This window comes from Diuraphis noxia, unplaced genomic scaffold (genome assembly GCF_037042655.1).
Source record: "Diuraphis noxia isolate RWA-SAM2 unplaced genomic scaffold, SU_Dnox_SAM2 contig0001, whole genome shotgun sequence".
NCBI lineage: Eukaryota > Metazoa > Arthropoda > Insecta > Hemiptera > Aphididae > Diuraphis > Diuraphis noxia.
In genome coordinates, this window is record NW_028301711.1 from 59,950,163 (window position 1) to 59,966,474 (window position 16,312).

A 16,312-nucleotide genomic window follows, 5' to 3' on the forward strand; every position below is an offset into this window, starting at 1 on the left:
CACAAAATTAAAATTTTTATAGTCAAATTCAAGAAAATCCAATTGAATACATTAAAATACATTTGAACACTAAAAAGTTAATACACTATGCAGATATCGCTCAGCTGAACAGTAGATTACAAGTGGGTTATTGTAATGGATTGTATTAAATTTGAATTCAATAATATAGCTAGTATACAAAAAACTATTCTGAGCGGAGACAGTTTGTCACTTTATCACACTAGGATATTTGTAATATAGTCAAAGTTTGAACTTTAAACAGTAATAAAATAAAAACATGCCTTTGTACTTCTAATATTTTCCAATTGCTATTACATAAACGTATGGAGAACTTTGTATTAAAATTTCAAGCTTTTTTACTTGAGGAATAAAATATTATTGACATTCATAGAATAAAAAACTAAGAAAACAGAAAATTTCAAATGTCTATAAGTAACTTAAAAACGTTTAAATATTTTGAAAATATTATCAAGTACAAGAATTGATAAAATGGTGTAAATCGCAAGTTTCTACTGTTATTCGTTTTTGAATAACAACAAAATGAGAATATCAGTACCAGAGAATTCGAGTGAAGACAATGGTGTAAAAATTTGAAATTCAAATGCTAATAAAAATGTAATTTAACTTTCTGGTAGACATTCTTTATTTGATAAAAATAGACAAACTTATGAAGAATCTTGTCCTGAATTTTCAAATCTTAGATTTCAATAGAATTTTTATCCATTTCTAACTCAAAATAATTTGCAAATTTTAGCGAGATTTACATACTTTGTCAAAATTCAAACTTAAAATGATTTTAAAAAAAAAAACTTGTGACTGTTTGTTTAATATTTTTGATAATAAAAAAATTTAAAAAATTAATTTAAAAAACAACTAAAAAACTTGAAAACTTAAAGTGTCTATAAATAGTTTAAAATAATTCAAGAATATAGCAAATGCTAATATAAACATTGAATACAAAATGCATGTATCTATATTCTATGGTGATTTGTTTTGGAGTTACTTCAAAATAGGAAATTGATTTTATCAAAAACCTTGTTTGCATAAAAATGCCCGTTTTTCCTGGAACTTTTAAAAATTACTGAGAATTTTAAATTTGACGTCCTCAATGCACCAACTAGATTCATTCTCTAACCAGAAAACCTTCGGAAGTTGAAAATTGAAGCATTATTTCGGCAACTTCTTGTGTACACATACACAAAAAAAAAAGTAAAAAACACATTTTATAAAGCTATTCCAGAACACCCAGTTTTAAGGATCTTGGAAAAAATCATAGAGATATATAATAGTTAAAATACCAAACTACAATCTTCTAGAAAGTTATGGAAAAATATATGTTGCAATTTAAGTGGTTGAAGGTAAAACAGAACATAAAATATATTTTTTTTATTTGCTGAATCAAGAGATTACATTCAATTTATATTAATAGCTTTAACAGCATTACAATAAGCAACAAAGTTATTATGTTGATGGGAACTTTAATTCTTTAAGTCTTAATTAAAATACAAATATTCAGGATTCGTTTTTGTTTACTTATAAAATTAATTAAAATACAGACTTTGCCGTAGAAAAAATAGTTGGACAATATTTTTCTGCAACTAAACCATATGGCTGTTTTGAACCTTTGTTAATAGGTGTGTGCTTACTATGTAAATTCCATACATGAATACCAATGCTGTCTTTAAGTTTAACCATTACTTCATGACTAGTGTTTGTATTAAAATACATCTTCCAATCAGTCCAACTTATGGGACAAAATGCTTCTGTTCCAAACACCATGAATCCTTTACACTTTTGTTTGTTCATATCAGTTATCTAAAAAAAAAAGAATAGTATTAAATTTAAATTTTATTTTTAATTCAATATTATTGGATGTAAATTGATTTAGTTGAAATTTCAAATTAATAAAGATTTTTTTAGTATTCGTGTTGAAATTAAAATAAATAAAATCCATTTACTTGTATTTGATTTGTTTCAAATTGTTAATATTTTTTAATAAGATGTCAGCTCACTATTTGTTTTCTCTCTCTGGCCCAGGTTCTCATGATAGATAAACACATTTATGCAAAATAATATAAAAAATGTTTTTAATTGTTTTTAAATAATCATAGGATAAAATTCATTGCAAAAAAAAAAAAAAAATAGAGAATAATATTTTTGAGGGAACGACATTGCAATTTGTCTAAATTTTATCTTAAAACAATTTAAACATAGTTTAAATTTACAAATGTTATTGTTTATTTTGAAAGTCGAATACAAAATCAAATAACAATAAAATATAATATCAAAATGTCACTCCCTCAAAAATATTCTTTATCTTTTTGGAATGGGTGATCTTACTCTAAAATTATTTAAAAACACAAAAACATTGATTCTGAATAAATTTGTTTTGTCTATGTTGCACGTAGGCCAGAAAGAAAACAAATAGTGCTCTGACATCCTCTTAAAGTGAATCACAATTTTATTTATTTCGAATAATTTTTCAACATTGTAATAAATATAAATGTTATTGTTATAATAAGGAATTGAGATAACCGGTTTCTACAAAATGTTAAGTAAAATAGAATTAAAAATAGACAATTAGACCATCATCGATAAATACTAAACCTCATATATTTTCCTAAGTTGCATAAATAATTGCACATACAGTGTAATCAGTTGAAATTTTTATTTACTGTTAAACATTTTATAAAAAAAAAGGAGTAAGAATATTTAAATTAGTTATTAGTTAATAAAATCATTTTTCATGTAAACAATATGTTTACATTGGAAAATTTGCCTATTTACCGAAAAAATGTTACCAGTAAAATACACATCTCTAGTCACATATTAAGCTCATAACATAATGTATTGACACTCAACACTATAAAATAATTTATATGCTAAGTACAGTGGAACTTTGATAACTCGAATCAGTTGGGTGCGAAAAAAAATTCTAGTTATCAAAAATTTGACTTATAGAGGTTCCACTGTATGTTTATTTTATTTTTTTTTAAATATATCATGGATATTGATTGTCAAAAAAATGCTTCATATGTGCAAATTTTAACATGCACAAAAATATAAAATTAACATCATGATTTTAAGAGGACGTAACACCTGCATGACGTGTTGTCTACGTCTTACAAACATACAACATAGCAAAAACTGTTTTGAGTGGGACAATTTTAATCCCTCTGTTTACTTATTTCTACAATTTTCTACACAAGACAAGGGAAAAACATTATCTATGTCGTACTGTTTTTATTATTTGGATAAAATATTTAATATCAGTTTAAGAAAATTAGATTTTATTTTTAAATTAATTATTTAAAATTATTGGTTAGTGGTATCAAAAAAATAAAAATGCTGTGACACGGATTAAGTTCTTCCTTATGCGTTGAAGAATTTTGGTAATTCTGCAATAAATACAGATGGAGTAATCCACACAAAACAGTTTTTAATACATTGTACATTTCTAAGACGGAGACAACACATGTGGGTGTAGTGTCCTCTTAACGAAAAATAAAAATTCTATAACATAAAATAATATATTTTATTATAACATTTATAATTTTATATATTATAAATCCAAATAATATTCCTACAGCAATTATCAGTTGCTATGTATGTTATATATATATAAACTATACATTAGTAATGTATACATATATATTTATTTTTATGTTGTCATTTAAATTGGTGGTTATTTTCTTTTGTTTCCAATTGAGTAAACTTTTATAGTTTCTAAGAACCTTCTTAGAAACTTGCTAAGTGTAGCAACCCCCTTCCCCTTCCAAGCTTAATTCACTATTATTGCTATATAGATAATAATATCAAATAAAGATAGATATCTTAGTTAATGAATATATTGATTTTTTTTTTTATTTACTCACTCGATTTGTTTCACAGATTTTTTTAAGTGTTCTGGTTATAACACCAGGGCCATTATACCCCCAGTCATTTGCACGATAATTAGAAGAAAAATCTTTGATCGAAGTATTTGAAACTGTTCTTCCAATTGTATCAACATCAAAATTCAATACAAGTGAAGCAATAGTTGAGCTTGATTCAATACTTACAAAATTTGTTAGGCCTGAGAAAGATCTAAATAATAAATAAATAATTAAATCATTTATAAAACTTACAATAAAATAAGATATTCACTTCATTAGAACTACATCTAGATCCAAATAAGTCCCTCCAAATTTCCATAGTGTTAAAAATCTCAATAAATCACTTGCATGAGAAACTGGCCATTGACTTGTAGATATGGTGTTTGAGGTCACAAAGTCTTGTAATGGAGTATTATGTGAATATTTTACAAAATTTATATATCTAAACTTAATATTTGAAAACATTTTAAGTCTATTAACAACATCAGATTCATCACTTATGAAACTAGGAGCAACAAATAAAACAAATATATTTAAATTAGGATTTAAACTTGCTGTAGATTCTATAGCACAGCCTTGTCTTAAATTTAAATTAATTCCGTTTTTATGGTTACACGATGTTTCAATAAAAAATATACTATTTTTTGGTACTTCTGCAGGATTTAATTCAAGTAAAGAATTATTTTGTTTTTCTTCAAAGTAACAAGAAATTAAATGTTTTTGTGATAAATTTAAGAATTGGTCAACATCACCATGAAAATTCAAATTGTACATAATTACTAAAGAAATAAGTAGTAAAAATATAATACGAAAAATTATATTTCTTTTGAAATATGGCCTGCAAATCATTTTAAATTATTTATATATATTTTTTAATTGTTATAAAACTAATTCTTATTTTAAATTATTTTAACAGAGAAAATAAAATACAAATTAGACATCTATTTAGTATAAAATAATCAAAGAAATATTAGAGATTCAGTTTTCTTCATTTTAAATCGCAATTTGAAAATCCAAACCTAAAACAAAAGTTAATATTGTATTATTACAGGTAGAAATATTTTTTTTATTACTTTTTTAGAGTTTAAACAGGTATTTTTTTATTATCAATTGTATAGACAGTTTTCAATTATTAACAGTTAAATCAGTTTAAAATTATAATCTCCACTTGATGACTATCGTAATATTATATTTACACATTTATGTGTAGATTAATTAAAATATACGGTACTTGTTCAATATGCTATCTACCGTAAATATTTTATCTACTGTAATTTTACTATAGTTTAATATGATATCTATCGTATGCCCATATGCTGTATATTAATATATTATACATACTTTATCATTTTGCAATTACGATTTAAGATTAATCTTTAATTAAAACCCAAAATCATATTATATTTATATTTTATACCTTAGTAAGTTAGGTAGGTTAGTAGGTAATAAGTATACCTTTATATTATACCAATTTAGTGTGTTTTTGTGAGTCGCATCGATTATATACGTGGTTTTACTGTGATTTATTTATTATTATTATTATTTTTTTTATTATTTATTTAATAATTATTATTATGAGTTTGTCAACTATGAGTTATTTATATCGACACATAATTCAAAATGAAGAGATGTGCGAAATTTTTTTAAGTATACGCGGTTTATTACCAATCGACCAAACTTGTACAAAAATTAAAAACCAAGCAATTTGTGGTGGTGAGTTAATAAAAGTTCTGAAAAATAGTCGAAAACATGATTCGGAATGTAATATTTTGAAAACAATTTATAATTGATGTACAAAAAAAGGATGCCAAACATTTTATTCCATACGCAAGAACAACAAATTTTTTACGTATATGGATAAAAATGGGAAGTGTAACAGTGGTTTAAGTTTGTGCGATATCGTAAAACTTGTTTGGTATTGGGTATTTCAAATAAAGGTAACACAAGCAAAGGCGTTTACGAAAAGATTAAGACCAACCATAGTTGACTGGTATAATTTATGTTGAGACGTAGCAGTAGCTGAATTTCCAAAATGTAAAAAAATGGGAGGTCCTGGCCTAGTTGTGCAAATAGATGAATCCTTGTTCCAAGGTAAAAGGAAATATAATCGTGGAAGATTACGTCTTGGAGATCGCAAACCCGAGGAAATGTCTGATGAAAATGAAGAGAGTTCAGATGAAGACGAAGTAATAAATAATCGAAATTACGGACAACGAATTCAAGGGTCGTGGATTTTTGGTTTGGGTTGTAAGCATGATACCATTTTAGAAAGGCATTTTTTTAAAGTTGAAAAGCGTGATCGAAATACCTTACTACCAATTATATTAAATGAAGTTGAACAAGGTACTACTATATATTACTATATATTCCGATAAATGGCGTGCGTATTCTACTTTAAATGAACATGGGTTTATCCACAAAACGGTTAATCATTCAGAAAATTTCATTGATCTAATAACTGGTGCTGAGACCCAAACTAAAGGAACTCTTTGGAGACACGTCAAAAATAAATGTAACATTAAAACCCTGGGAGCGACTAACATATTACCATCACAACTTCAAGAAGAGTGGTGGCGCTCGTTACAAAAACCAAATGAAGACCTCTTTGAATTATTCCTCGAAACGATCAGAAATACGTATACATAACTAAACAGTATACAAAAATGACAAAGAAGAAATTCTGCATTATAAAGGTAAGACAATTTATATTTAAATACGTGTTGATATCATACTTCACCAACATAAAATGACAGAAGATAAAAATATAAAATATTAACGGTAGATAGCATACTAAACCATCAAATGTGCGGTAGATAGCATATTGAACGAGTACCAAAATGTACATAATATAGTTCTTATAAAATAAATTATTTAATCAAAACACACATTAAAGGCTTAATGATAGATGTCACTAATAGGTATCGAGTGGAACTTTGCTACCCCCCAAAAATAGTAAGCGGGATTCAAATAAATATATTTAAATTACAAATAATACAGGAGATGTAATTGTTAACTTTATTTTTAATAAGAGTGCAATAAGTATGACAAAACATTAGAAACCAGTGCTACTTCTATACAAAATGTACAGATTTAATTTAAATGTTTTAAATTTTGTTTTAAAATATTAAAAATATTGTAACAGTACATGTAATTAGCTGTATTTGAATGGCAAGTATTAGGATCACAGATTTCAGTGAGAGAAGCAAATAAACAGAATGCAGATTTTATATAAATCGTTAGATAGTTTTTGCTACCACAGAATCTGATCTCTATTAACGCCCGTAGATTTAATAACTATATAATGAGATATAACAAAACATACATTATATCAAAACAACAAAGTGAGTTGAACATTTATTTTATACTTACAAGGTTTTTGTAAAAATGGCAAATGCGTTGTAGTGATAATATTTCATGCGACATCAATTATTTCAGTTAATAAAATATATCGTTAACTCAACATCAACAACAGTACAGCTCGTATCTCATTTTTGGTAAAATGAGATTTACTTAGATCATATACAATGGATATAGCCATTAGCCATTCGGTATATACTTGAGTATTAGATTTGAAATTTTGAACTTTGAAGCCAAAATGAAGAAGTGAAGAACTGAAGACGCTAGAGCCTTGGTTATTACTGCGCATGCGTAAATGACTGATAATAGTATATGATAATTGATAATAGTGTGGAATGATAGTATGAATCGCGGTCTTAGAATAATATAGAGGACTGGACTCGATATGGTAGGAAGGTGTGCGGGGTGTTTCCTTCAAAATATGTAGAATGGCGGAGTTACCGTCTTACCGATGGTTTATCCACCTTTTAGCTTCACAGTTCACTAGCGCTCCTTCAACGACCAAAGGGCAGAGGCCAATAACATAATAATTTTTTTTTTAGTTTTCTATTGATAACCATGATAAATGATAATACTGCAAGGTAATAAATAATAATATTATAATACATTAATATTTAAATTTAATACTGTACAGTTGTTTCAACTTTCAATTAATGAACTAACTCAATATATTTAAAATTTTTAATAATAGTTAATACTACAAATTTAATATTTTTACTGATGGATAATAATTAAAATGTTTAAATAATACTACATCATTGAACATTGTTCTATGGTTAGGTTGACACCAACTTTGACAGCTTTTTATTTTTTAAAACTTTTTTGTTTTACTTCTTTGTTTTGTATTAATGTAGATTGTTTCATTCTCATTGTAATATAATATTGGAATATATTATTTCTGTCTTATGTATGTTATAAGGAAATGTGAGTAAGTTATTATGCACAATAATAACATAATCGATGGTTTTGTTAAAAACTTCGGGGTCTTGAGCAAATTTTACAAATCCTTCTTCGATTGCCGTGATTAGTCTGAAAAAATGTTTGTTAGGTTATTAAAGATAACCTTTTGATTTTAAATTTGTAAGTGCTGCTTCAGGTAGTTGAACATCCTCATCTGTACCTAGATTTTGACAAGTTATAAATACATTAATAATTTGATATATTATAATTTATATTATACAAAAATAAAATACCTTTAAAAGTAGAGAGACAAACATTACATTCAACATTGTATGTTTTTGAATTTGTTTGCTGACATAGCCACATATATAATACAAAACACATTCTTTGGCTGCTACTTTAAGGATGGACATGTAGGCTGATCATTTGGACCAATCGATTGGCGTATTGTACCGAAAAATTGCTACAATTAAAAGTATTTACATAAATATTATCAATTTATAATAATTATGCAATATTTATTATTTCACCTCCAAACGATCTTGGTTCATCTTGCTTGTTAACACATATTTAAAACCACAAGTTTCCAATAAATAATTTGATAAATCAATTGGGGATTTCATAGGGCTCCATCAGAAACTACACCATACATTTGGGTACCAGCAGCTTCAAGAAGAGATATTGCTTTCAGTACAAGTTGGGCTAAAACAATACCTTTGAAAATAATTTAAAAACAGTAATTTCGTGTTTAATAATAATAATTTCTTAATAATTTAAAAGAAGTTATTATTATTTTTATATTTATCCTATTCACAGAAAACTAAATAATAAATAATTTAATTGATAAAACAAGCTAAATTTATTATAGTAAATAATACCATGGAAGTTTCTCAGTTTCATCTAAGCTTACAGCACATTTAATTTAATTGACAATAAATCAAATTTAAGTCCACTACCTCAAAGTACATACAATACATAATACATAAATTAAATACATAGATAATACACATTACACATTTATTAATAAATACATATAATGAACTTAACTATTGGTAACTGATTGAAAATAACAATACATTTATATTAAAAATATTAAATCAGCAGTATTAAATAATGTTAATTTTTTCATTGAAATTACACATAGAATATTAAATTACTTGTAATGAAGAAGGAATAATAATTTATATTAACACACATAAAATATAAAATTGTGTTCATAAATAAAACTTAATATAATACATAAAACATACAACCATTTTAATAATATATTTGATTGATCAATAAAAAAAAGTGACATTTTAAATAATAATTAACATCATTTAATAATTATACTCCATTATAAACAGTGTTGTTTGGTGGGAGTGGGTATATCCGATATTGTGTATGACATAAACATATATCTTAACACCAGATTTTTTTTCAGTCCCATATATGGGCTTATCGCTTATAGCAAACAGAATGCAATCATGTAACAAAAATAAATTAAACTTTTGTTGATGCATATATCATAGAAAAAATTATGAAAACATCACTGATTATATTGCAAAACACCAGCACATTTAACCTATATTCTACAACAACTTATTTCAAATTAAATTTGTACCTTTACCTGAACCTTTAGACAAAAACGCACCTATTGGCTGAAAAACTTAGAGATGCAAAAACTAATCCATAGTTTGTTTTTGTGTTTGTATCATTGTTAGGTGGCAATTCATTGTCAAAATTTTCCAAACCCATATAGGATAATGTAGTTGAATTTACGCATACACTTTCACGTAACATAATTTCATCAAACACTAGCATACCGTGTTTTTGGATCTTACTTAAAAATGATATATTTTTTTTAAATAATCTGAAAAAATCTTCATCAAGCCCACAAGGTGATTTCACGAGTGATAGATATCTTCGAATTGTACGAGGACATGGTATTATGGTAAAGGTAATATTTTCTGTTGCATTAAAAACTTATAAGCAGCTGGTGATCTAAAATTTAGTTTCTGTCCATATTTTTACTTTGAACAAATAACAAATAATATTTTAATTCGTTTGACTCGTTTGAGGATAAATCGTTATCATTACGCGATTTCATAAAAATTTAAAACTCAAACGCTCAAAACATTTTTCCTATAATTACGCTTCAAATTTTCTCTATAGCTATTTGAAGCAAAACTTATGGAAAATTTTATAACCTTAGATATAAATACAAACAATATTATGAATTTTGAACTACAAAATAATTTGCAAATATTCATGGTTTTGACGAATTTCTGTCAATATTTGAAATTCAAATGCTAATAAAATTTAATTTGAATTTCCGGTTGACATTTTTTTTGTGATAAAGATTGACAAATTTGTAAGGAATCTTGTATTAAATTTTCAAATCTTAGATTTAAAAAGAAAATTTTTTATGAATTTCTAGCTTATAATAATTTGCGAATTTTCGTGATTTTTACGTATGTTGTCAAAGTTAAAATGTAAATCGCGTAATCGACCACTCATTTTAATATTATTGTATTAGAATATTAGATACAATCAATGTCAACAGCAAACGCACACACGAAAAAGTAAAAACTACTACTAATAAAATCGGTCTATCTACTATTTGTTCAATAAATAATATTTATTACTATCCATGTTTTCCAACGGTAACAATCAGTGGCGTATTTACGGGGAGGGGGGATCAAGGGGACCAATCCCCCCCATAGAGTGTATACACACAAGTAATTCGGTGATATTCGTTTGCGCACAGTACACAATTTTTTAACTGTAAACTGACAACTCGTTTGCGTACATTGAAAAATGTGAAAACCCGGTTAATATTAATTTTGACCTGAAAAATGACGACTCGTTTGCGTACAGCTGTTAAATTAGACTTATATTGTTACGTGTGAGCAAATTTCGATAAGATACACATAATTGATTAACTAGTGTGCGGTTCTAAAGAAACATTACATTAAATTTAATAAAATAGTAAACACAAACATAACATTGAAAAAACATGACAAATTTAATTTAAATTAAATCAACAAAAAAAAGACATATTTAATCACGCTAGTTATAAACAGACAGTTCTAAGCCTGTAAAAGTGAGAAGGAAAATTTTTGAAAACAATCTTAAACATTATTTTTGTTAAGGGTTTTAGTAGACTTTTGCTATACTTTATGTACGCAAACGAGTCCTACGTTTTGGGTCATTTATCACAGGTATTAAAAATTCGTGTGCACAATCGAGTTATACATTTGTACGCAAACGAGTCGCAGAAAAGATAAATGTGCGCAAACGGGTATCTCCCAATTAATTATAGTCGTTACTGGTTATAATTTGACGGTTATTATTTAAAATATTATGACTAATATTTTTTTTTTTTATCAATAATTGATTAAATTTGCATGAATAAAACCGCCGAGTGCTGCTAGTCAGACGGGCTAGATTTGTATTATTTCCAATAGAAAAGAACGTTTTATGCTTGCAGACTGCAGTTCAGTCTTGGGAAATTGTTAAGTATTCGAATAAATGTAATAATATGATATGTATTCGCTAATACTTTTTTTAGATTCTGAGTGGAGCGATTAATGTATTGATTTTACAATGATGTGTGTTTTTTTATTTTTTTGTGTCTGTCATCACGTTTTAGGATAGTAAAAATGCTTAGATTTCCTTCAATAGTATCTTTTCTGATAGGAAAATGAACCTATATGGTACTTTGGGGGGTCAAAAGTAAAAATTTCACAATAGTTTTTAAAAGCACCGTGAAAAACAAATGAAAAATTAAGGAAAAACGGGAACTTTTACGCAAACCCAATTTTGGTCAAAATCGATTTCGGTTTTTGGTATAATTCTAAAAAAAATGTTTGTAGATACATGAAATTTTCACTGGTTGTTTATATTAACACTTTCTATATTTGATACAATTTTCAAAATATTTTGACTTGTTTTGAGCTGTTAACAAGTACTTACTTAGTTTCCTACTTTTTTAGGTTTTTTTTTTTTGAATGTCAATAAAACTTTATTTGTTGGGTAAAAAAGTTTGAAAGTTGAATACGATGCTTCTTATATATTTTTAAAATAGTGGTTGAAAAATATTTAAAATCTTTATTCACAGTTTTTTGTTATAACCATTTAAGGTTCAAATCTTGACAAAATACGGAAAAACACGAAAATTAGCAAATTATCTTGAGTTAGAAATTCATAAAAATTGTTCTTATTGAATCTAAGATTTGAAAATTTAGTATAAGATTCTTCATAAGTATGCCTAATTTTATCAACAAAAAAAAACTCTACCGGAAACTCAAATTAAATTTTTATGAGCATTTGAATTTCATATTTTGTTTCTTGTATTGTAATGATTAACATGATTTTGGTTTAATAAAACATTTAATCTCGCAAGTAATGTGTTGTGTGTTATAATTTTGGCAAACGTAGAAAGTGTATTTAATATTAATAAGCTTTTATAATTCATGGAAACTTGGAGGGGGGAGGGGGCGTAGCCCCCCTCAAGTTAGTAATTATCATAAAAAGTCATATCCCCGCCATGACAAAAACCTAAATACGCCACTGGTGACAATTGACGAGCGACGGTGACGTTTTAAATCTATTATTAGGTATCTATTACTAATAAGTAATAAAAATTTGACGAATAAGACGGTTGGTGGCTGCTGCTTGCTACCCGCATCACCACAGCAATGTGTTGCAATTACGATAATATTGTATTATTGATATTTCAATTTTAGATTCTGAACGAAGTGATGAATGAATTGATTTTACAATGATGTGTGTTTTTTTTTTGTGTCTGTGTACAGCATAACTAGTCGAAATAATGCTTCGATTTCAAACTTTGGGGGTGGTTTCCGATGTAAAATTGAAGATCCTTGGTGCATTATAGAGGTCAAAAGTAAACATTTTCCAACAGTTTTCAAAAAAATCGATTTTTTTATATGGTTGTAATTCAAAAACTCATCACTGTAAATACTTAAAATTTTCACCAAATGTTTATGTTAGTGTTATATACATACAGTTTAATTTTCAAAAAGTTTTGATTTTTTTTGAGTTATTTATAGACCACTGAAATTTTCAATTTTTTTGAGAATTTTTTTTTTGAAGTGTCGGTAAAAAAATGTTGGACGACCAAAATTATTATTATATTTTTCTAAATAATCGGGATAAACAAACTAAAAATTAACGGAAAAACATGAAATTTTACGTACAATCAGTTTTCGACAAAATCGATTTTGATTTTTTATGTAACTTTACAATGAATGACCATTGTTACATGCAATTTTCACCGAATGTTTATATAAGTACCTATGTTCTATCCACCATGAATTTTTTTTAAAAATTTGACTTAAGTTGAACTATTCATAGGTATATGCAATTTTCAATCATTATTAGTTTTTTTTTTAATTAAAATCGATAAAAATTTATTTTTTAGGTAGAAAATCTTGAAAATTTAATAAAAGACTCTTAACATATTATTACAATAGCAGTTGAAAAATAAAAGAAATTCAGTTACAATTTTTTTTATAAGCATTCAAAGTTTGAATTTTGACAAAATACGTAAAAATTCACAAATTATTTTAAGCTAGAAATTAATAAAAATTTTTCTTTTTTAAACTATGATTTAAAAATTTAATGTAAGATTCCTTACAAGTTTTTCAATCTTGATCACAAAAAAAATGTCCACCGGAAATGCAAATTAAATTTTTATAAGCATTTGAATTTCAAATATTGACAAAAATTCGTCAAAACCATGAATATTTGCGAATTATTTTGTAGTTCAAAATTCATAATATTGTTTGTATTTTTATCTAAGGTCATAAAATTCAACACTAAGTTTCCCATAAGTTTTGCTTCAAATAGCTATAGAGAAAATTTGAAGCGTCATTATAGGAAAAATGTTTTGAGCGTTTGAGTTTTAAATTTTTATGAAATCGCGTAATGATAACGATTTATCCTCAAACCAGATAAGTATGTGTATATATATGATAATATACGGTATTATGAATTATGATAACTATATGCGGTATTTTTGGAAAAATTGATTAACCATGCCTTATGCAAAATGCGTTCTAACTGAAAAATAAAATATTCGTTTCAAAATAGAATATATAATATGACAATATTTAAATATAATATATCCTAGACTGACAAATCATCTCCGTTCAGAATCGTTTTTTGTATAAAATGATACCTATCATTGCATTCAAATTTAATCCCATCCATTACAGTAACCTACTGTACAGCAGAGCGACATCCACGACTTACCCGCTTTTTTTTACATTGAATCAACTTTGTTATTTTTATATAATTTTTGATATTTACTAATAAAATAAAATACACAATATACTATGAAAATAAAATTTCTACTTTTTTCAAACGCGAGGCCCAGGGGCTGGGCCCTCCTCGCCCCATCCTAAGTACGGCCCTGCCTTGGGTGGACTAATACGATATATGGCATATATGGCTTAACAAGTGCTGAATGTTAGAAATAATATTTCACAAGACGAAATGTGAAATTGAATAATTTTATTCACAAAAAAAAAAAAAAATACATAAGTAATTATAATATGAAAAAAATGTACAATGTTTGAGTGAGATTAAGCAAGTGACTGAGTGCTGTTTTATGTGTATTTTATAGATGATGGAATGAAATGCCGCTTTTCATCGAAATAGAACCATAAATTTACTAATCCATATGTGTGTGAGACATTATTATAAAAATAATTGGAATATTAAATACTTGATAATTTGTATTTGTACAGGTGTAATGATAATTACAGTGGCGGTTATTATAATGAGTTTTAAGGGGGTGGGGGAATTATAAAAATCATAGGACAATAATGAGTCGTTGGAGAGCCCATAATTTTTCCCCAATATTTTGAAATAATGCAAATACTTCAAATAGAACAAACATTTTTTATTATACATGGTATATTATTAAATTATCCAAAATAGGTTCACCTTGTACATACAATTAAATAAATAAAAGTATAGTCACAGTCTCACAGATGCACAGTTTATCAACCATTTTTAATAATAAAAATCTATACAATAAAAGCATAATATTATGTCTTTTTTTTGTTTAGCAAAACGTGTAATAATACTTATAACGCTACACCCGCATGTGTTGTCTCCGTCTTACAAGTGCGTAACATTGCAAAAACTGTGACGCGCGGGAAAGAACCGAGAAAGCTACAGACTGTAGCCTACAGTTATAACTAAGAAACGAGATTTTCACCACATAAAAAGGAGAATTTTGTCTGTGCAATATAGTTTTTATTTTTAAAAAACACAAAATTAAAGTATTATAAAACAATAAAAAAATTTTTTTGTATAAGTGATATCGAAAAAATAAAAACGATATTGCACAGACAAAATTCTCTTTTTTATGTGGTGAACATCAGTGCCGTAACTAGCTTTATGTGCGCCCTTGGCAACCAATGTTATAAATGTATAATTTTTAGTATTTTTTTAGTTATTTTTAATTTTTAGTATTTAAATGGTATAAAAATTGCGCCCCTAGTGCGATCATTTTAAACTGCGCCCTTGGCCACCTTGCCAATGCCTAGATACGGCACTGGTGAACATTTCGTTTCTTAGTCATAACTGTATCTTTCTCGGTTCTTTACCACGCGAAACAGTTTTTGCAATGTTTAATGTTACGCACTTGTAAGACGGAGACAACACATACGGGTGTAGCCGTGTAGCATCCTCTTAAAATTATCGTAATATCAGAATGGGAAATCCATTAAATTATTGAGATTATTCCTAGCAGGCAGCAGCCATATATATATATACATATATGATATATAAGCAATGACACGCGACGTTCCAAATAACATATTACGTAATACCATTGATTATAAATAGTATTTATAATCAATGATAGTACGTACATATACTATAATAACAAAAATTAATAAAATGTACCTACTACAATTATTTAAAAATATATCATATTATATTGCGCAAGACAACTTTACAAATTGCTGATACTATTTCTATAAATTAGAAACACAAAAAAATAGTATCATGATTAATACTTCTTTAATAATTTATTATAAAATTTCAATAATAATTTATCCCAACAAAAACACTTTGTCGACTCCGTGTAAAAAATTGCTAAGTAAAAAAAAACTAGTCATCTATAAGACTTCAGCATTATAAATATGTGATATCATAAA

At 26.6% G+C, this 16,312-nt stretch overlaps 1 protein-coding gene, 1 long non-coding RNA gene and 1 pseudogene across 2 annotated transcripts; 1 reads left to right on the forward strand and 2 right to left on the reverse strand.

The window, feature by feature from the left end:
- Window positions 1-1,371: 1,371 nt before the first annotated feature.
- LOC107166115 (alpha1,4-N-acetylgalactosaminyltransferase 1-like) lies at window positions 1,372-7,523 on the reverse strand. The gene is made up of 4 exons (XM_089218056.1): window positions 7,245-7,523; window positions 4,147-4,894; window positions 3,876-4,086; window positions 1,372-1,815 (listed from the first exon to the last, which is right to left on the reverse strand). The coding sequence occupies exons 2-4, from the start codon at window positions 4,722-4,724 to the stop codon at window positions 1,546-1,548; spliced, it is 1,059 nt and encodes a 352-aa protein (XP_089074182.1). The 5' UTR covers window positions 4,725-4,894; window positions 7,245-7,523; the 3' UTR covers window positions 1,372-1,545.
- Window positions 5,636-6,521, forward strand: LOC149061073 (uncharacterized; annotated as a pseudogene).
- A 320-nt stretch (window positions 7,524-7,843) lies between the features above and the next one.
- On the reverse strand, window positions 7,844-12,183 carry LOC107166118 (uncharacterized). The gene is made up of 4 exons (XR_016189934.1): window positions 9,011-12,183; window positions 8,663-8,846; window positions 8,426-8,595; window positions 7,844-8,352 (listed from the first exon to the last, which is right to left on the reverse strand). It is a non-coding gene; the product is annotated as an uncharacterized LOC107166118 (long non-coding RNA).
- Between the last annotated feature and the right edge of the window lie 4,129 nt (window positions 12,184-16,312).

Bases quoted from the DNA above. Each gene is read 5' to 3' on its own strand.
- LOC107166115 (XM_089218056.1), bottom strand. From the start codon at position 4,724: ATGATTTGCAGGCCATATTTCAAAAGAAATATAATTTTTCGTATTATA. The intron at 4,087-4,146 runs GTGAATATCTTA...TTTATTATTTAG, and splicing joins CTAGATGTAGTTCTAATGAA to ATCTTTCTCAGGCCTAACAA. The intron at 1,816-3,875 runs GTGAGTAAATAA...TTTTTTTTTTAG, and splicing joins AAATCTGTGAAACAAATCGA to ATAACTGATATGAACAAACA.